The 20,716-nt window shown below is 43.5% G+C and overlaps 3 protein-coding genes across 3 annotated transcripts; all 3 read right to left on the minus strand.

The window, feature by feature from the left end:
* Nucleotides 1-13,909: 13,909 nt before the first annotated feature.
* N7457_002123 (uncharacterized protein) lies at nucleotides 13,910-14,737 on the minus strand (the record flags this gene model as incomplete). The annotated part of the gene is made up of 2 exons (XM_057173169.1): nucleotides 13,910-14,362; nucleotides 14,423-14,737. The coding sequence occupies 2 exons, from the start codon at nucleotides 14,735-14,737 to the stop codon at nucleotides 13,910-13,912; spliced, it is 768 nt and encodes a 255-aa protein (XP_057033320.1).
* A 116-nt stretch (nucleotides 14,738-14,853) lies between these two features.
* On the minus strand, nucleotides 14,854-15,465 carry N7457_002124 (uncharacterized protein; the record flags this gene model as incomplete). The annotated part of the gene is made up of 1 exon (XM_057173170.1): nucleotides 14,854-15,465. One exon carries the CDS (start codon nucleotides 15,463-15,465, stop codon nucleotides 14,854-14,856), a length of 612 nt encoding a protein of 203 aa, XP_057033321.1.
* A 1,821-nt stretch (nucleotides 15,466-17,286) lies between these two features.
* Nucleotides 17,287-18,099, minus strand: N7457_002125 (uncharacterized protein; the record flags this gene model as incomplete). The annotated part of the gene is made up of 1 exon (XM_057173171.1): nucleotides 17,287-18,099. The coding sequence occupies one exon, from the start codon at nucleotides 18,097-18,099 to the stop codon at nucleotides 17,287-17,289; it is 813 nt and encodes a 270-aa protein (XP_057033322.1).
* Nucleotides 18,100-20,716: the final 2,617 nt, after the last annotated feature.

Consider the following 20,716-nt stretch of genomic DNA (forward strand, 5'->3'; position numbering starts at 1 on the left):
GGGGCTAGATATATAAAAGAAGGGAAGAAATAAGCGCTAGGAAGGGTTTATCTTTATAGAAGAAGCGCGAGAAGCTTTTAAAAGGACTAAGACCGCTTTTTAGACTACGCTAATACTTATATATTTCGACGCTATATTAAAAACTATAATAGAAATAGATACGTTAAGAGCCGCTATCTACGTAATTATATTATAACTTTATAAAGATAGATATTAGTACTCTATCGCTTTCTACTTCTAAAAGATACTAATAGTAGAGAGAAATTACTAAGTTAGCGACTAAGAAATACTAGTAATCTTTATAAGGTTTAAGGAATAGCGCTACTTCCTTAGAGGAAATAAGTACCTAATTATAGTAATAACGGATTACGCTAATCTTATTTAATTTATAACGACTAAAGAGCTTACGAGACGCTAAGTACGCTAAGTAGAATACCTCGTAGATTTTAACTTCGTTATTATATTCTATCTAAGGAAAATAAACCCCGTAGACGCTTCTAGTAGACGACCTAACTATATAGTAGATAAGCTACCGGATACTATAAGTCGTAATATCTTTATATAGAGACTTAAGGAGACTATTAGTAAAGGCGCTAGTTACTAAAGGGATCTATAGGATATAATATACCTAGACACTATAATAACTATAGTACGTGTAGAGATCCTTACTAAGCCTATAACGAATAGACTACCGAGTTAAAAGGAGGTACGTAAAGTAGCTAAAAGAGAAATTATATATATCTATAAGCCGCTAGAAACTATAGTAGAACTTATACTTAAGATATAGGCGAAGAATAAGTTCTATAAGAATACGCTTAAAAGAGTACGGGAAACCGGCGACTTTAAATAACCCCTAAAGATATAATAGAGTATAAGGAGCTAGGATAGACTACTAAGATATAATAACTACGTCTATATTCCTAAAGGCGAACCTATAATCTACTAAGAAATTATAAAGATCTACTATAATAATCTATAAGTAGGCTATTATACGAGGAAAAGAACGCTATAGGCTATTAGACGTAAATACTAGTAGAAAACCCTTATTAAAGATATATAGGACTATATCCTTATATACTAGATTTATTAGTCTAATACTATTAAATACTATAAGCTATATAGACTACTTAAACTACTACTAGTACTAAAGAGACTAGGCTAGTAGATAAGTATAGACTTTATTATAGGCCTACTACCCTTAAAATAAAAGGGGAAGGCCTATAACGTAATTATAGTTATAGTTAATCTATTCTTAAAATATTCCCTCTATATTTCCTATACTAAGGACGTAGACTCGCTAGAACTCGTAACCTTATTTTACGAAAAGGTTATACCCCTATAAGGAATACTAGAAAACCTTATTAGTAATAGAGGTACTATCTTTATATTAAAATTCTAGAGCTATTTCTACTATCTCCTTACTACGAGACGTAGACTATTAATAACCTATTACCTATAAACCGATAAATAGATAGAGAGATAAAACTAGAGTATTAAGTATTACCTATATAATATAGTAAGCTAGTATTAGGACGACTAGATAAGATAGATTCCCTTTATATAGATTATCTATAATACTACTACCTATAATATACTAAAAATATCCCTAGCTAAAGTATTACTAAGATTCCGACCGGAACTAAGAACGTTAATACTAGATAGGAAGATAGAAACCTATAACGACGCTAAAAGCCGCGTAAAGAAAATACTAAAGATACGAGAAATACTAAGAAAGCGCCTAGAAGAGTCGAAAACTATAATAAAACGAGCCTACGATAGGAAATATATAGAGAAGTCTTTTATAATCGGATAATAGGTTATACTAAGAAATAAGTATATTAACTTAGGATAACTATATAAAAAGCTAGATAACCGCTATATAGGACCTTTTACGATAGTAGGTATAGTAGGATAATAGGTATACTAGCTAATCCTTACGCTAAGATACTATAAGATCTACCCTATATAATATACTTTAATACTAGAGCTATACTACGGAGATCCGCTAAAAGCTTAAGAGCGGCCCGATCCTATACTAGTAGATAACTAATCTAAATAGAAGATCGAGAAGATCCTCACCGATAACTATAAAGGCGCCGAATATCTTATTAAATAGAGAGGATACGGGTACGAGGAAAATACTTAGGAGCTAAGAGAAAACGTAGAAGATATACTAATATTTAAGAGCTACTATAATAAAAAGAAAGAATAGCTAGAGTATATAATACGCTAAAAAAGATCTATAAAGAAGAAGTTAATATAGTCTAAGATCTACCGCTAAATACGTTCTAGGAAGGTTAGAAGGACTAGAGTAGGCTTAAGAACGCCGAACCTAATAGCTAACTACTAAATAGACCCCTAAAAAATAACTAGCTATACTAATATACGCTATAAATAGGTTAAAGGAGGATCTAAAATACTAATAAAAATAAGGAGTAGACGAAAAATATCCTAAAGAGACTATAGATATATAATAAGGATATATAGGAGTTTATCGCTAAAAAATAGGATAAAAAGTAATATAACTAATACTCTCTAAAGATATAATATAATAACTACCTATACTAGACGAGTAATCTCTAAGATACGCCTATATCCTTACCGCTATATATATAACCTAGCCTAAGGAGGCGCCTAAAGCTAACCTATAACCCGACTTATTAATAAAACCTACGTTAAAAGGGGTAGAGAGGGTAGGGGAGGTAAAAGAGGCGTAGCGTAAAGAGGACCGAAAGGCGTAACTATACCTATATAGATATCTCGAGTTAAAGTATTCCGCGTACCTTAAAACCCCTATATAATCGTAAGGAACGATATATTCTATATAGGGGTAATATAGGGCGCTAGGATATAAGTATTAGCTTAAGCGTCGAGTCTAGAATCGACTTAAGGAACGTTAATAACCGCTAATATAAGCGGAGGTCTATACTTATTATTATATAAAACTACCGCTTCCTCGTATAATAGTTATACTAGGGAGTATTAACGTTAATCCCGTTAGGCGGAGAGATATATATATACCCCGGGTTATATCTAAGACGGTCTATATAATACCGATACTACGTACTCGTAGGGTTAGTAGGGGAGACGATAGCCGGAGAGGCGTAATTATTAATAGAGGTATATATCGTACTCGCGACCGGAGGAAAGGGAGCTACTATAATAAGTTAAAATAACCTATAGTAAGAAAAGCGAAGCGACGAAAAGCTATAAGAAGAAAAAGCGAAAGGATAAGGAAGTATAGAAAGAAGAAAGCTATAACTCGAAGAGAGATAAGTGAAAAATATATAAAGAACTTAGATTATACGCGACGAAGAGAGATAACGCTTAAAGCTCCGAGTCTATCTATACCTTCCACTATAAAGACAAATTACCCTCTTTTAGATAGCTAGATATATATACTATTTTCGAACCCTCCCTATCTCGACTATAAAAGACCCTCGACCCCCGACCCTTAGCTACGAGGACGTAGCTCTTTAAGGAGGGGGAAAATATTACGACCCTCTACTAGGAGAGTGCCTTATAGGCTAGATCCCGCCTAGTCCTATGACCTAGAACCCGTGACCTAGTAGGGGTAGTATGACCCCCCCGCTAGAGACCGTACTAGGGAGACTAAGCCCTACTAGGTTAGGTGACCTAGTCCCGTAACCCGCTAAAGGTTATCTATATAGAGACTACTAGGGGAACTTAGCTCTTTAGCGATTAGTTTATGAATATACTAGCACCCTACTATTCCTTCACTCTAGTTCTATACTACCTGCTAGGACCCGCTAGTACGCCGGTCCTAATAGTATATAGCGGACTAGTCGACTAGAAAGCTAGTAAGTAGCCTATAGTCACTACCTCTACCACTAAAGCTAAGCTCCTCGGTCTCTTAGAGACTATAAAATAGCTATAATAGTAGCGTAGACTTCTTAATACCCTTAGTTTTGTCCCTTCCTATTAACTAAGCATTAATTGCGATAATTAGCGCACTATCAGTCTTCTAACTAGCGAGGATACGGCGTTCGAGACGAAATTACGATATATTAATATTTATCGGCACTAGCTCAGATAGGAAGTCAGAGAAGGAAGAATTAAGGTGAAATAGGTGCCGACAGCTAGCATAGCTATAGACGGACTCACAAAGTTGCTCACTAGGTAAAAGCATAAAGCTTTCCTCAAAATGTTGAGGATGACCGACATAAGCTATCTGATAACAGGGGTCGTCTGATCAGCAAGGGAAGAGAAATAGCATACCGACTGAGCGTAGGAAGCAGCTAGACCATACTGGCCTAGCTGAGGGGGTGTGTCGGAGCATGAGATCGGCATACCGGAAGTTTAGATTATCCTGTCCACGCAGTATTTTTGATATTAGTCAGATAGTCATATTTCCTGCTAGAATAGTGGATACAGAAATACAGAGATTTCAACTCCCTTGATTGGACCCCTACTATACTGAATACCACGTCAGTTGACAGGGCCTCGATTCACATGACCTCCGCAGAGCCCATAAAGCCCAAACCCCAAAGCCTCCGCAAATGATTTGGCTTTTGGGCCCGGCGTCGAGCCCATCGATGGGCTATGGACCTACGTTACAGGCTGACTATGGGCTAATAAGCCCCAAAATAGGCCCTAACCAGTGCAAACATAAAAGTTGAACGCCCTTGTTGCGAAGACACGTGATCTCCTAGCACATTAGTCGTAGTCTAGCTAGCTTTCCTTCTTCTTCCTTTTCTCTCTCCACGCAATACGAGATTTTCCAGTCTCCTCCTTCCTTTCATGATTAGTCGTACAGGATCATCTCTCTGACAGGTTATGAGTCCATTGCTGTCGGAGCCTCTACATAACTGCAAGCTTCGCATCTTCTGATTTCTCCGAACCTGGTGCTGCGTCGCACCGACCCACTGTGGGGTGTTTTTCAGACTTTTCACTGGTCGCCCCAACAACACCCTACCCCACCCTACCCTACATACCTCCAGCTGTTATCCTAATTTCTCTCTGGTATCCGAATACGGAGTACCTGGTAGAATACTGGATCATATCAATCTGATTGGCCGTTCGACTTCTGTTGACCGCCGTATCCCATTGGCCGTTCGACTTCTCTGTTGACCGCCACACACCTCTGTTAACCGTCGAACCCTACGTAGACTGCTAACATGTCGGAATCCTTCTATATTGGGGACTTCGTCGTCGGTCCACATGAAATTGACTGTGCAGACTCAGTTCCAAAACTGAAGGGACAGTCCAACTACAGAGATTGGAAAACAGCTATGTATCTGGCTCTCGTTGCCAACAACCGATACTATGCTAGGATGATCTCTCATGGTATTCCCTCCCCAAGCAAACCTGACTACTTCGAAGTCTCTCGACAGGCTGTGGAACAGGCATTACTCGCAGAAGCAAGGGAGGCACAACCCGACGATGACATTACGATCACTGCTGTAGATGTCCGAGAAAGAATAAAGGAGATTGAGGAAGTCAATGAGACACTTCGGAAAAAGTACGATAATGAGCTCAATAACTGGCAATCCTGCAATACCCGAACCCTTATTCATATCCGGAGAACTCTCGCACCCGAACCATTATCAGTCGTTGCTCAAATTACAGATGCACGTGAAGCTTACGGTAAGCTTCGGAAGACGTATGCCACAAAATCTCATCAACAAGCCTATACCTACTATTCAAAGTGGGTTAACCTACGGTACAAAAATGGATCTCCCTCGGACTTTGTGAGGAAGTTTCAAGAGGCGCTTCGTGATTTTACTTCGATAGATGAAGCACCTTCTCAAATGCTTGAGCTATGTCAGTTTAAGAAGGCTATTGCTGAGAATCCTCGTTGTCTTTCCTTTTTACAGAACCTGCGAGTCGATGAAAAAGATAAGACTTTCATGGAAAGAGTGTATGTGGAGTTCATCGAGGCAGAGACCAACAATCGTTCTTTCAACGTTTCCCAATCAACCCCATCATGCCAATACGAAACACATTGCTATCAGATACCATCGACTTCATGAAGAAGTTGCAGCAGGGACAGTGGATTTCATCAAGATTCCTACCGCTGAGATGGCAGCTGATGGACTGACCAAACCCCTTGGGAAGATCATGTTTAAAAGGTTCGTTGCGCAGCTAGGATTGACTGTCTGCAAGACTGATTGAACGTTGAACGTTGATTTTCATGCTGAAATGGGGGGTTATCTGAATACATTCAAAAAGAATACTGGTTTTTCAAAATGGAGAGAGCTGGACAGGATCAGACAGTTTACGACTATAGCACTAGTCGTGGGGGGTGTTGCGAAGACACGTGATCTCCTAGCACATTAGTCGTAGTCTAGCTAGCTTTCCTTCTTCTTCCTTTTCTCTCTCCACGCAATACGAGATTTTCCAGTCCACTCCTTTCTTTCATGATTAGTCGTACAGGATCATCTCTCTGACAGCCCTTTTAGGGGATTTTAAATTACCCTTAGTTTTACCCCCCTTCAACTAGTGCCAATACTTCCGTGAATACCGAGTCAAATCCAAAAAGCTTAACTCCGGTGTCTATCTCTCCTGCCTTTAATAGAAGCGACCAGCATAAGCTTCCCAATAGGGAAAAACATACTAATAGTAGTCAAGTGACTTTAGAGTATGAAAACCGCCAGATCTTACAGCAGAAACAGAAGCTTCCTACCGGACTTGAAGTCTTGAACCACACTCAACTCTCTACACCAGGAACCTTAGGCCTCGTCTTGACAAGGGGAAAAGTGGGAATCAAGCCTCGCATGACAACGAAATTGCAGAGGATGTTAGCGAATCATCCTCGGAAGGAGTCCTAGCAGGATTAGTGGCCAAAAATCGTGCAGATTCTTCAAGTGTTGCTCGTCTCAAGACCTCGGTACCTTCCAAGTCAGATAAAGACAAATGGATTAGCCCCTTATCATGCCACCCTCTCCTATCCACCCTATCACCAGAGAAAAAAAGCCGAGATTAAAAGGAAGTGCAATCGTATCTCGTGACCTGATTTGCCTGAGTTCATAGAAAAATATACCAAATCATGGAAGGCTACCGGATTTTGGCATTCTCTACAGCATAACGTGGCGAATCATCCCCTCATACCTTCCAACACGAAAGGCTTTGCAGTTTGGAGATACGTAGATGCTATATAGACAGGCGAAGAAACACATGCTTTATTTAGCGTATATCGAAGAACTTCGCAGACAAAAGGATACCGGTCATCCCCCCTAGACTGCGAAAGTCAAAGCCACAGACATCATATATGGCACAGCGTCCCTTTCTAAACCACTTACAGAGAAAACTCGGAAGTCTTTTCACGAGCACAAGCTAGTTAGTGAGCGCTGGTAGTAGTCCGGTTGCCATCTAGGACGTGGCTTTTTTCTCTTATGTAGTCAAGAAACAGGGAAGAAAATGTAGAGCATCTCCAAGTTCCCTAGCTACGCGTCTTCCGCTAATTATTCTTCTGTCAGAGTCTACTGAGAGAGACGTCGGGATACATCATGAAGATAGTTGATTGAAGTAGAAGACTAGCTGAGCTATGGAAGGAGGGAGACCCACTTAAGAGCGGTTGACCATACGGTAAAGTTAGCTTCGCCGGTAAGGGCTAGGACGAGCTCGGTAAGCTTCGGCTCGGAGTATCCTGTAACAGACATTTTGAAAGGAAAAAGCTGTGTAAGGTGTGAAAAGGGTTATTGAGAGAGGTCCTCGTGGACGTCGATTGTAGGGAACGCGTTGAGGGGCCTAACGATAGGCGTCGACGGTATATGTCGCGTCGAGAGGCTTTTGGTAAGCGTCGACGGGAGTGTTAGCCTGGCCGGTGTTATGGAGAGGTCCTCGGGGACGTCGATTGTTGGAATGTGTGCTCGCTTTGTGCCGTGCGAGGTACGGTGTTGGCCTGGCCGGTATCGCGTCGAGAGGCTTTTGGTAAGCGTCGACGGTGTTGTCTGATGATGAGAAGCCCTCGGCGGGCGTAGATGTGATGAAAATTGATGATGACTAGCGAGGTGCTAGATGAAAATTGAGATAATGAAGAAGAAGACCAGCGAAGTGCTAGATGGAGATGGTGACGGGGACGTCAATGGAGCTACGAGGGCCCATAACCTGTCAGAGTCTACTGAGAGAGACGTCGAGATGCATCATGAAGATGGTTGATTGAAGTAGAAGACTAGCTGAGCTATGGAAGGAGGGAGAGATCTGACATCTGACATTTTCAGACAAAGCAAAACTTTTCCGTTGGACGCTTTTATTTTGTATGTTCTTTAGAACTGCCAGAATATTCTCGCTTACTGCAGCAAGTTCGAACAATCAGTGGACAGGTTTTTGACCGGCGGTGAATTCACTAAGTAGCTAAATAAGAAAGAAGTGCAACTATGGATCCGCGAGGCTAGGGCCGCCAGCTAGAATAACACATATATCGATTGCTAGAAGCCCTAGAGCATAAATGCCGTGGTAAGCAAGGCGTCGGAATTTCTCACGGCCCGGTCAAGCGATTCTAAACATCCTCGTCGACTATGAAGCTCTCACTATTGCTGTCAATTTTCGAATGTGTACACTCGTTCGTTATTGCACTCATAACCGCACGTCGTTAAGCCTTGCCCTACACTCGATACGGCTATGGCTCTTTTATTGACAATATGCTAGTTAGGCTGTGCACAGCTATAATGACTGCTTCGCGTCGAGGTTAGCAACATTTTAGCGCCGTGTCGGTGTCCAATTCAGCCCCTGCAAGTAAAGAATATTTGGATAAACCAAGTATCGCCTAGTCACTGCTTAAATTAGACGCGCCTTTATATGGAAACCTTTATGTTATGTTGATTTGGCGTAGGCGGGTATGATGCAATCGGTAATATCGTGATAGTGTTTTAAATAAACAATGGCAAGCGTGACGTTTCAATTCAGCTTATGATAAATGTATAAGTAAACGGCCCAGAAGTAGCCTCGTGCCGAAGCGCCCAAAATTCGACCCCACTCGTACCGAAAGATACCGAGACTCAGTATAGTAGCCCATACACGCTGATATAAAGACCAAAAGACGACTTAGAGCTAACGAGATTGGTATCAACTACCTTCAGTCACTTGCCAAGATAACCGCCGAAGCTACCACAAGAACTGCAATACACCCCTCATCTTAAGATAGTTGACGATTCAAAGTTCCAGCATTACCGCCCCAACTCTACGGCGCCAAAAATAAAGAGAGTTCTAGCTCTCGGGACTACACATAACGCTCAGAACCAATATTATTCGTGCATATGAAACGAAGATAATACCTAGCTCCCTTCGAAGCGCCTGGCAAGGTCACTCTCTTCTGCCACTTACCATGTCCAAGGGAAAATTTAGGGGATTGCTCGGTGCCATACATTGCAAATAGTGACTTATATTACATTACATACCTACAGACTATTCATGATCCTGCTTATCACAATACTCAGCCTATCAGCCAAAGCTCTCTTTGTTTTCCGCTCTGTGATAGCCCTTAGTAGGATTACATCCCTTCGACGAAGTAAAACAGTCTAGATATTATAGTGGCGATCATTATCCATGTTTATTAGGAGTAATGCTGGTATTTCAAAAGCTCATCGATACCTACGAAGAAGCAGAAAGACAAGGTTTATTTCAAATTCAGGGCTTTTTGGAAGACCCATATATGGGATGTCTGCCCAGGGACTCGCTTTCTGTTTTCGCCACTGCCACCTCCCCCTCATTCCCGGCACCCATCAACCATCACCTGTTCACCATCTTTCTTCCAGTCCTCATACGTCCGATACAAGTATTCCTGGGCCGCCGGATGGTTACGATAGTATGTCTCATGATTGATCTCACAGACACCGTCCTCCTTCCCTTTGTGGTCGACGCAGAAAGCCCGATTGCATAGAAGACATAGCTGAGTTGGGAGGTTGTCTTTAAGGTATGGTTTCCTCAATCGCATTCTATTATGGACGTGGCAGGGTCCAACACAGGGAATTTGGTTCTAGGGAGTTGGTTAGCCTACTGAATCAAGATAGAGGTTAGAGCGAGGTGGAGAAACGGACCATTGTGTAATGTTCAATGGGATTGTGTTGATGGATTTTGAAGGTAGGGTCTCGAAGGAGCGAGCAATGGAAGATAGAAAATAGGAATGGAAAGGGGATTGCGTGATATTTGATTAGGCGGGGACAATGAAAGCTGTTTGGGTAGACAAAAATTGGGCGCTGTTGCACTGTATGAGCTCGTACCGGGCTGCAGATCTTGGCATTGTACTAGTTCGCCAGCAATCCATTCTTCCTAACGAAATGAAAATGACTCATTTGTTACTGCCAGGCGATTCCTGAAACGAACGAATGGCGAGAAAGGGCTCTAGCATGACTGGAGTGATGCTACGGGGTCGTCCACCTGTGATAGGCGGTGATTTAATGCTGCCCAACATTCGTATGTCGGAAGAGATTCTCAGGATGGTACTCCTGTCGTAGCTAGCAGCCTGTGCCATCATTGATATAGATAGTTCCCCACTGTGGATCATGTCATAGATAAGCTCATGCTTTGAAGGGGCTAGATTTGGCGCCTTCTTGGTTCGGTCACTGGTGATTGATTCTTAAGATACGCAACCTTCTATAGAGGTGGGGGTATGGAGTTGGAGGATGAATTGAATATACAAGCGAATACACTCTTGAAAATACCATGTAATCTACGCTGGTCACGAGGCGCAAGGGTAGCCACAAGCTGTCTTGGACGCTACATGAATTCTTCAACGTTCTGCTTCCACGAAAATTTGAGCTAGAATATGTGGTAATATAGAAAGTCTGATTATAGTAAACCATTCTGTCGATATCTGAAGCTCATTCCGCCGATTCCACCCGTCCCTTCAGCACCATCGCAGCTTCTCAGAATCAACCAAATCCGCATACATGATATCCAGTGCTGCGCTACCTATTAAGAGGTTGTTGTCATTTCGTAGGAAGACGGGCAGAGGACTATATTAGCAATTAGTTTTAGTTTTTGACAGTATCGAAGAGGAGACAACTTTATTGAGACCCTGGGACTTGTGCATTACATTGGGAGCAGGTGAATGGAAATGGCTAAGTGATATGATTGTATCTGCACTTTGGGTAATTCATTTTCGCGAGTAAGATAGCTTTGTCGATGGCTTTATGATCTGATGACGTCTGCCAGGTTATGATTATGTTGTAAGATGAGAGAAATGCGAGTGCCAATGATGCTAACTTATAGAAGATTGATACGGGGTAAGAAACATATAAGCCTCAATCTGGAGGATTGTCGGGCTCAAGGACGGTATCCGGGGCATTACAATAGCGGAGGCGAAGGAGGTCACAGGAAACGGATGGCGGAGGCTAGGAGCTCCGGGGAGCGCGATCGAGCTAGTTTCGTGACATACAACTCCTGTCACTCTCTTGGAGAGGGGATATAGGAGAGAAGACAAACAACTGAAAGCTACATCATCCCAGGACGCTTGTCCCTAAGCGGCTAAATCGCGTCGCAGCCCGCGCTGGCTGCACCAGCCTAGGCGGCGGATCGAGCGGCATCGCCGGTGAAATGAAAGGGGCAGTGCATCCGGCTGAAAGTCAATGCGTCGAAGGTCAGTGGGGACGAGAAGAAAGGAGTCCGGGTGGGCAAGGAGTGAAAGTGCGTGGGAGATTTGAGAAGAGGGCAAGTGGTCTTTTATAGAGGTACCAACGGACGGTCGGGGGCGGCGAAAAAACGGTGCAATTGGAGCGGTTTGTGGCCCCCCGCTTGCCGTCCTGTAGTACAGTTCTACCGCAAAAGTTTCCGTACGACCCGCACCCCATCAAATATATATCTCCCATTTTTGATTTTAGCAAATCGAACCTGCTAACTTCAATTAAATACTATACCCCCAATTTATATAGTAAAATTATATAAAAATATATATTAGATAGGCAATTGGACATAGTATTTAATTTATATTTTTAATATTTAGTATACCACCCATTTGCCTCAATTACTGCCTCAACCCTGCGCCCCATGCTCGAAATCAACCCATCAAAGTAATCCTGGCCTAGCATCGCCCATGCAGCATGAATTAACTCTTCGAAATGATGAATCAGATCTTCTTTGGGACCTTCAAATTTATCAAGGTCCGGATCAAGGCGGTCGATCATTTCTTTAAGTTTTGCCCATACATGTTCAATAGGGTTCAAATCAGGTGAGTACGGCGGCCACACCATCGTCTCAATTCTATTCTCCCACAACCAATCACGAATAATATGCGCAGTATGGATTGGAGCATTATCGTGCATAAAGATTCGCGTCGAATCTATACAAATTTGGGGTAAATTCTCCTCGAGAACCTCGCGATACGAGAACCTTGAGTATCCGTTGCGTGCTGACTCCGAGTCACGATTCATTTGGAATAAATCGGAGTAACCACCACCGAATATTGCTCCCTAAATCATAATTGAGATATTTTTCGACTTCGAGTATATGGTAATATGTTCTTTTTTCCATTTTTTATTTCGGTGGTTGATAAAAAAGACCTAACGGTAACGCTTCCCTTTCCCGATTTTAATAGAGCATTCATCGGACTAAACAATCTTCTTCTAGTCATCCTACGTCCAATTTCGTCGCTCTAAAGCCTAATTAAGGCGTAGCTCGGCGTGTTCCGGTTTTAAATATAGTCTTTTTTTCGCTTTCCAATGTCCGTAGCCCGAGGCTTTGACCATTCGAAGAAGGGTATCGTCGGAAGCAGTTAAGCCACTTTGTTCGCGGATTTCTTGATAGGTAATAAAGGGATCGTTTCGAATCAATCGAATAACCATAGAACGGTCATCTGCTGATAAAATCGAGGGGCGACCGACGCGGTTTTGATTATTGCCTTCGTGTCGGAGAGGTTCTTTCTCGAGGGTATACTGAATTGTGGATTTGGATAAACTGAAGTGCTGGGCAATTTTCGCGATTGACAGGCCTAGCTGGGCTTGACCAAAGATCTGACCCCGGAGATAGGGAGATAGCTCATTTCCCTTTATCCTATTAGAATTAATAGGACGTAGAGGGGTCCTGGGAACCATGGTGAATTTTTAAAAACCATGGGTTGGGAGAAGACGCGGGTCAAAAATGTAATTATTCGCGAAAAACGCGGGTGTGGACCCCCGACCGTACGGAAACTTTTGCGGAGGGACTGTATACTAGTTTTCTCCTTATATCACGCCTAAAAAAGTCAAAAAACGCGTTCATTTAGAAATTTTAAAAATTAGACGACCAGTAGAAGGTCGTAATACAGCGATTACAGAGGCCGATTTATGAGCGCCGAGATGGGCTTTAATGGGCTGTGGGCTGGGTTGGGCTTCGAAGCTTAAGCCCATAGCCCACTGCTGGGTGGGCTTTGGGCCCGGGGTTCGGGCCCATTTATGGGCTTTGCGGAGGTCTATGGCAGCAACCCTTTTTTACTATTGATGATGAGTGGTACTAGGGAGGAATCCCAGTAATATATGACTATCAAATTACTTTACATACCCAGGCTCTGACAAAAATTCTTTTCCAATCAACTACCTACATCGCATTACATGCTTTCAACCATTCAACGAAACCAGGCCAAATCCAGGCAGGGACAGTCTTATTAATGATCCCCTATATTAATCTTCGAAGGCTGGACATACAAAGATTGCCTCTCCAGGGCACGTCTATACTTCGAGAGGCCTTTTTAGCGTAAGGTTTGGCATAAGACTTCGGCTGACACTTCGTATTCAACGTCAAATCCCCGAGTCAATGCAACATGTTTGTTAGTCTTACTACTCCTCCAGGGCAGTCGGTTTTCCTTCCTACCTCAGGTTTCCACTCAATGCCGAGATCACCAACTTATTCCCACACCTGAGATGCTTATATCCCTATCTTATGCAGCATAAAGAATATCTCGGCGTTATCATAACTCATGATTATCCTTGTGTAAATGAATGTTTATGTGATTGGCTATGAGGCATGGCCATTATATCTACAACACAGGGTTAGGCGGGCAGATCATAGCACATGCCAGCAGCATGCGTGTCAGGGGCAGCAACGAAGCCAGGTCTACTTGACCTTTTGCGACTGCCTCTAGGAGCTGGCCAAGTGTTCTTGGGTTATAGCTCTGATGAGTTTCCGGGGATCCAGAAGGGCTCGGGGGCCCCAATGTCTGCGCGCGAGCAAAGAACCATTCCTCAGAACTGCATGAGCGCCACATGCGCTCCGGGGCTGGGAGTGGGATGCTAAGAATAAGGCTGTCTCCGAGTGGCTCAAAGTAATACCCATCAAGCTTTCCTAACTTTGATTCCAAAACGTTGATTATGTGGACAAAGAAGAAATTCCGGCGGAAGGATTCCATAAACTTCCATTGGCCCCAGTCGTTTTCATCCTCGTGGTGGATGTGGAGGGTCTCCGCGTGGATGGTGGATAGTCGCCGGGTCATCTTTGAGATTATTTATTAGTCGAGGATGGGGTTCACCTAGAAATTCTATCCATGACTCACCTTCAAGAGAAGTGAACTATGGAGATTGGCTGTCTTCTCATATTGTTCGCGTGAGTTCTCGTAATCCCCGTTGCGGAATGGTTGATTGATAGCAGCGGGAAGGAAGCTGTCACCAAAAAGGCCGAGAATTTGATAGATACAGGCAGCATGCAGAGCAGCCAGACAGGGCTCGGGGGCGTCAGTGTCAGCGTAAAAATACTGTATCAACTTGTCCCGCTCCTGGTTAATCATGCAGTCAACAGATTGAGAATTTATGCCGGTAGGACTTGCATAAGCTCCAATGCAAGCCAATGCGTTTGACATGGGCTCAGCCATTTCACCTAAAGAACAGCGGTATAACTGGCAGTGCACAAAGGGGGAATAGAACTCGAGATCAAGGATGAGACAAGTATATTCACGAAGATGTTCAAGAATCTCCCAACATAGATTGCTTATGTCCCTGCGAACGTGACCCCCACTCCAATGATGAAAGATTGCCCGAAGATGAGGCGGGCGAGGCTGACGGTGTGACTGTCTAGATTCATTGGAATCAAACTGTCCGCTTCCGTGGATTCTTCTGCCCACGTCAATTCTAAGAGGGGTGATGAATGCGACAGCCCTGTTGACTTGGATATGCTAAGTCCAGGTTGCGCAATATATTTGTCCTTTTGGCTGAATTGGGATTCTCTCGACCGAAGAAAGCCGGTAGAGAAATGCTGATCGGTCAGCTGTGAGAAGCGTTGTAACGACCCTATGGGGCTGGAAGGATCGCTTTCGTTAGGCTGGAAGCTAGAGAGATCATCGAGTCCATCATCCCATGGTAAACTCTCAGCTACTATCGGATTTAGGGGAGACACGAAGTTGCCCGTGAAATCATGATCTTTCAAGTTGATGTTCGATGGATCACTGCCATTCCAGAACGCGGTGGGTAGCGCACCACTATGTTCCTCTTTGGTGGCGAACGGCGCTTGTGTGTCGTCCCCATATGATTGTTCGTTTTGCTGGATATCTGGAAGCGCATTAATTGCGTCGACGGCGGTGATTTGACCTGCCATCATCTGCATTCTCGCAGAATGAATTGAGCTCCGTGACTGCTCCGCATTTAATGAGTTTTCATCGTCAGGATACGTTCTCTTCGCCAAATTCCGACTAGCGTAAGGGTATTGACATGAAATCTTCAACTGGGAGCACCGGGTACAAGAAGGTTGATCTTGTGTACAGCGAACCTTCTTTTGGGCGCAGGTATCGCAAGATCTTCGCTTGGACCTGCGTTCTTGACCCACCTTGGCCATACATCGACGCCGGTGTCGATCCCGTAGATCATCTGGCGGAGTCAGCTCAACAATTCTGCTATGCAACTCAATTATCAAGGATGTGGTTTCCACGCAGAGATCTTACGCCGTGTGCAAGTCTTGTTGCAAATTTCACAACGAAGATTTTTATTGGCGCTCGGCCCCTGTGAGGATGAAATGGACTTAGCACTCGTTCCGACCGTCGATATCCCGCTGTCGGACGAAGCTTTTATGCGCGTATTGTTCATTTCGTCGTTGAGTTGGCTCCGGTGGACTCAGGCTATGCATTCATGAAAATCAGCTTCAAAACTTCATCTCTCGTAATCTCAACAATTTCTTGGACCCCACAAAAGTTCGGATGAAGTACTTACGTGGAGGACCATGAACAGGCCCGTACTGCGATTCGAAGTCGATATCCCTTGGTTCAATTCGGACAATGTTCCAGCTGCGAAGAGCATCTCTCGACGATGTGGCGGCTTTGAAAGACTGCATGTGAAGAAGGGGGGAAGAAAATCCACCAGGAAGAGACTAGCCGCATTTCCGTGAATATAGCGTTCCATCGTGCTGACGCCCAGACGTGACTTAGGGCGAGGGGCAGACTTGTGAAGGCATGGCCCTGGTCATTGACAAACCCATGGGGGCAAGGCAAAATAAGTTCTCGCCTTTTCCACTTGGCCCCCACAAGCACAATATCGATCAGGATAGTCTCTGAACTTCGTTTTGTCCCCAACAAAGGCATGTAGCTCTCTGATTTGGCACATACTGATTTTGAATTTCCATTCCTTTGGGGCCACTTTGTTGAAGGGAAAGCTGCTATCTCAACAGCAAACAACTCGCTGCGTGACATCCGTGCACCTTGCGTTAAGCTAGCCAGTCCCTCTTATCTCCTCATCAAGAGTCGTGGGAATTGGGCGTAAATTCAAGTGGCTGAAACAGCATGCAGGATCTATCTCAAGCCCGGATGATTGGATCTGGGAGCGGCCTATGGAAATATAGTGTGAAGTCGCCATCCACAGCTTGCAAATAAGCTCACAAATCAATCAAGTACTCCGTATCCAGCCCCGAGTAACGGACTGACTGTAGCCTTTTCTTCTGTTTCCTTGAATATTCTCGAGCAGCCGAGATAATAACAGCGTAGGCCAATTTCTACTAGAGCAGGTACCCCCAATCTGGGGATCTCCAATCCAGAATTGTCAACTTGTTGATCTGGGACGCTTGAGATATTGACTCTCCGAAATTCATTTATGGCGTTCACTGAGCGATGCCAAAATCTTGTAACCTGGGAGTCTGCATAAAAGGGATTCGGAGAGAAATATGAAACAGGCCCAGGCTTGCATCCAAGCTCTGTGGCTTCTTAGGAAGAAGTCGGATATATCGCGGGAAATTGCTGCGACGCTTTCACTCGCAATTAGGCAAATTGCGGAGGGAGGTTATTGGATATATGTAGCTTTTGCGAGTCTCCGGTCAACTTGACATTCACCGATCCACTTAGATCTCTCTATCTGTAGCGAGGAGCCAGGGGAATTGGCTTTGAGTCCAATTGATAAAAAATAACTCATATGCCCTTTACCAGTCCCTGCTGGAAGCTATCTTTCAATTGAGGTATTGGTATGTCCAGATATCAGCTGCAAGCTCGTCCATATCTGTTGCCGTCAGAACAAAATCGCTCTCCCCGGCTCTCTTAGGCCGTAGAAAGACAGCAGAGAAATTTATCTCTAGCTGGCCATTGACACGAGGACGGCCTGGACGGGGGTTGCGGAGAATTTCAATTCTTTGGCTGGGCGCTGGAGGCTTGTTATGGCGCCTTTCCCAGCTCTCCACTATTATCTTCCTTCGGAGGATACTAATGGTGATGGCAACATTCACATCACTGTTTGGATCGTCCAGCCAGAACTCGATGTCTTTTTGAAGCTTGGTGCGAGGTTCCGACCACGCAACCTCGCCAACGAGAGTGGGCCACTTATGCGATCGGCCATTTGGCATGTCTCTTGGGCTCCAAGAGATATCAGACTGTTTGCTTCGGGTCTGCCCGCGGACATTGCTTGCATTTATCGAGAGGAGATGGGGCTCGGCCACTCTTCTGGCCCAGGCAGAGAAGATGTTATTAAACGTTCCGACGGCAACGGCATGGGGTCGGGACTGCATTCTCAACAGAGCAGATTGAAAGACATGATCGTAGATGTCCCATGATAGCGTCAGTAGATTATCCTCCGAATTGACAAAACACTCACGGAAGGAGCGTTCGTCAATATCCATAATGAAATACGGGCTATAGGTGCATCCGAGCGCATCTTCCTCACGTTCCAATCTGTCACACTCTTGGTTAAGGATCTCAAGGCATTGATCGTACCTCTCATATCTGTATCTCCGTGTAGTTAGAGGAAGAAGATCTCGAAAGGACATCATTTTCGCAGTTGAAGAGGTAAAAATTCCCAATAACCTTAAGCTTACCTTATATTGTTCTATGATTAGTTATGACGATAACCACGTCCCTAATATACTAATATGGCCGCACCTTCGTGCGTTAAAAGGGCTGCATGGAGCGGCGAGCCGTCCATGCGCAAACCGTGGGTAGTTTGCCCCATACTACCTCTTAAGGTTTACAGTGATGACTTTAACTAGTGTAAAATCAAATACATACGACCATAGGGTGTGGAAAACAGGGCTTCCCGTCCGCTCAGCCGTACTTAAGCCACACGCCGGTGAGTTAGTAGTTGGGTGGGTGACCACCAGCGAATCCTCACTGTTGTATGTTTCTTGTTTTTTAATTCTGACATCGAGGCTACTACATGGTTTAGATCCAGCTCACTAGATAGCTTTCTCTACAGTTCATCTTATCCTCCTCTAACCGTAATTACTTTAGCTTAGACCTCCGCAATGGGCCTGGTTAGGCCCGAACCTTAGGCCCATAGCCCAACCAGCAGTAGGCTATGGGCCCTACCTTCGAGGCCCAACTAAGCCTATAGCCCATTATGGGGGCCTATAAGGCCCCCATTAAAGCCCATTTGTATATATAAATATTGTCTTAGCGCCTATAAACCTACTAATTAATGTCTATTTATATATATATATAAGTAGTCTTAACGCCGCGCGAAGCGCGGCGGAGAGACTGCGAGTCAGCCAGGCACTCCATAGGGAGAAGTACCTATTAGCTTGTCTTTATAAAAAAAAATTGAATATGGATAACAGTACCTTAAGGGAGAAGTTTAAGTAGTATACATAAGGATTCCTTATAATATCACTAAATGTCTAAAAATAACTATACTAAGTAACACAAAAAAATGGGTTAATTAGGTAAGAGTACTATACCTTTTACTAACCTTGTCTTAGGACTACTGAGTCACGTAAGCTCGCTTTCGGGTGTGTTCCGACGGCGAGCTAGTAGACTTAGTAGTTAGCGAACTAGCTAGTTAAGTATCTATATATAATAGAAACCCGTTAGTTATTATCCTCCTCGCTATCGTCGTCGGACTTAGAATTAGAATTAGAGTCCCCTAGGGTAAGGGGCGGGCGGCGGGCGGAAGGTATAGGGGGCTTACGTCTTTAGTCGGAAGTCTCGGCGGTATCGCGTTTCCTCTTAGTAGTAGCCTCTCTCTAGCGGGCCTTTCGGCTTATAGACGGTATAGGATCGTTAGACGTAGAAGGCTTACTATTAGTAGGGGTAGTGGCACGATCGTTCCGGGGAGGATAGCCTAAGGAATAGTAGTGTGAAATTAGTATATTTTAGGTTAAGATTAAAGTTTTAAGGAGAAGTCTATACCTAGGTTAGTCTACTTAAGGGCCTATTTAGGGGTAGACTCTTCCTACGGGAGAGGAGCGAACTAGGAACCTAACTAAAGGGCCTATATAAGTATAGAGGGCTACTCGACGACTATTCTATAGGGTACGGGCTAGGAAGTAAGTTATAGTATAATAGTATACTATAGGGGTTACTAAACTATATTAAGACTATACTATATATACTATATAGGCTAATAGTTAAACTAGGGGGCTAATATATACTAAGTAGGCTAAGATAGCGGAAGCGGGCGTATAACTATAGGTAAAGATAGCTATAGTATAGGACGGTTTAGTCGGTTTCGGCGAGGGGTAATAGCACTATTAGTAGTACGATAAACGCTTACCGCCGCACTACTAGAGTCGGGGGGCGTACGGAGATAGGTAATATTAGATAGCTCTAAGTATATAATTATACGCCCCTTAAAGGGGTAGAAGCTAATAAACGTGCCCGAAATAAACGCCTATTAGTTTTACTAAGGAGGCTAAGTACGTTCCTAATAAATTATAGAAGGAATATCTACTATTATATTAAAAGAGACGTAGGCCTTATCGGGTATTCTAGTATAGATATTTATACGTAAGATAAATAACCGATAGCTAAGAGGATTAGTATACTAGCTAGCGCTATAGGTAATAATAGATACCGGGGGCGTAGTAGCTTAGGGGATATTACCGAAGTACGTCGGGGTAGTTAGATTACCGGGGAATAGGCGAATAGAGATAGCGCGAATAGATATAACGGGTCGGGTGCTATCCGGCTACTAGTTAATAAATATAGAGCCGGAGACGATAACCACTTAGTTAAGTAGGAGATTTATAGAGCTATCGGAGTAGAAATATATATTAACTATCACCTCCTTAGGTATATCTAAGGATTATAGATACTCGTAGCTTAGGGGGTCGTAATAAGCGGGGAATATAAGCTTAGTATCGCTATTTTAGCCTAGTTATAGGACTAGAGTATTAGTAACTATAACGATAGTAGTAATATCTATATAGGTGTTTTCAGCCTATAATTACGATATAATAAGGATAGGTAGGTAAAGTAAGTACGTAGAGTAGAGAAGATAATAGGGAAGAAATAAAAGTAGATTAGGAGAGTGAAGATATATATAATAGTAAACGGGGGAGAAAAAAGTATATAGGCCGAGGATAAACCGCGGTAATTAAGCTTACCGAGGGTAGATCGCGTATATACCGCGTATAGGCCGTAATCTCCGCGGAGAGGGGCGTAGTAATCCCA

Source organism: Penicillium paradoxum (assembly GCF_028828445.1).
Source record: "Penicillium paradoxum strain IBT 22861 chromosome Unknown utg000003l_segment0_segment0, whole genome shotgun sequence".
Classification (NCBI taxonomy): Eukaryota; Fungi; Ascomycota; class Eurotiomycetes; order Eurotiales; family Aspergillaceae; genus Penicillium; species Penicillium paradoxum.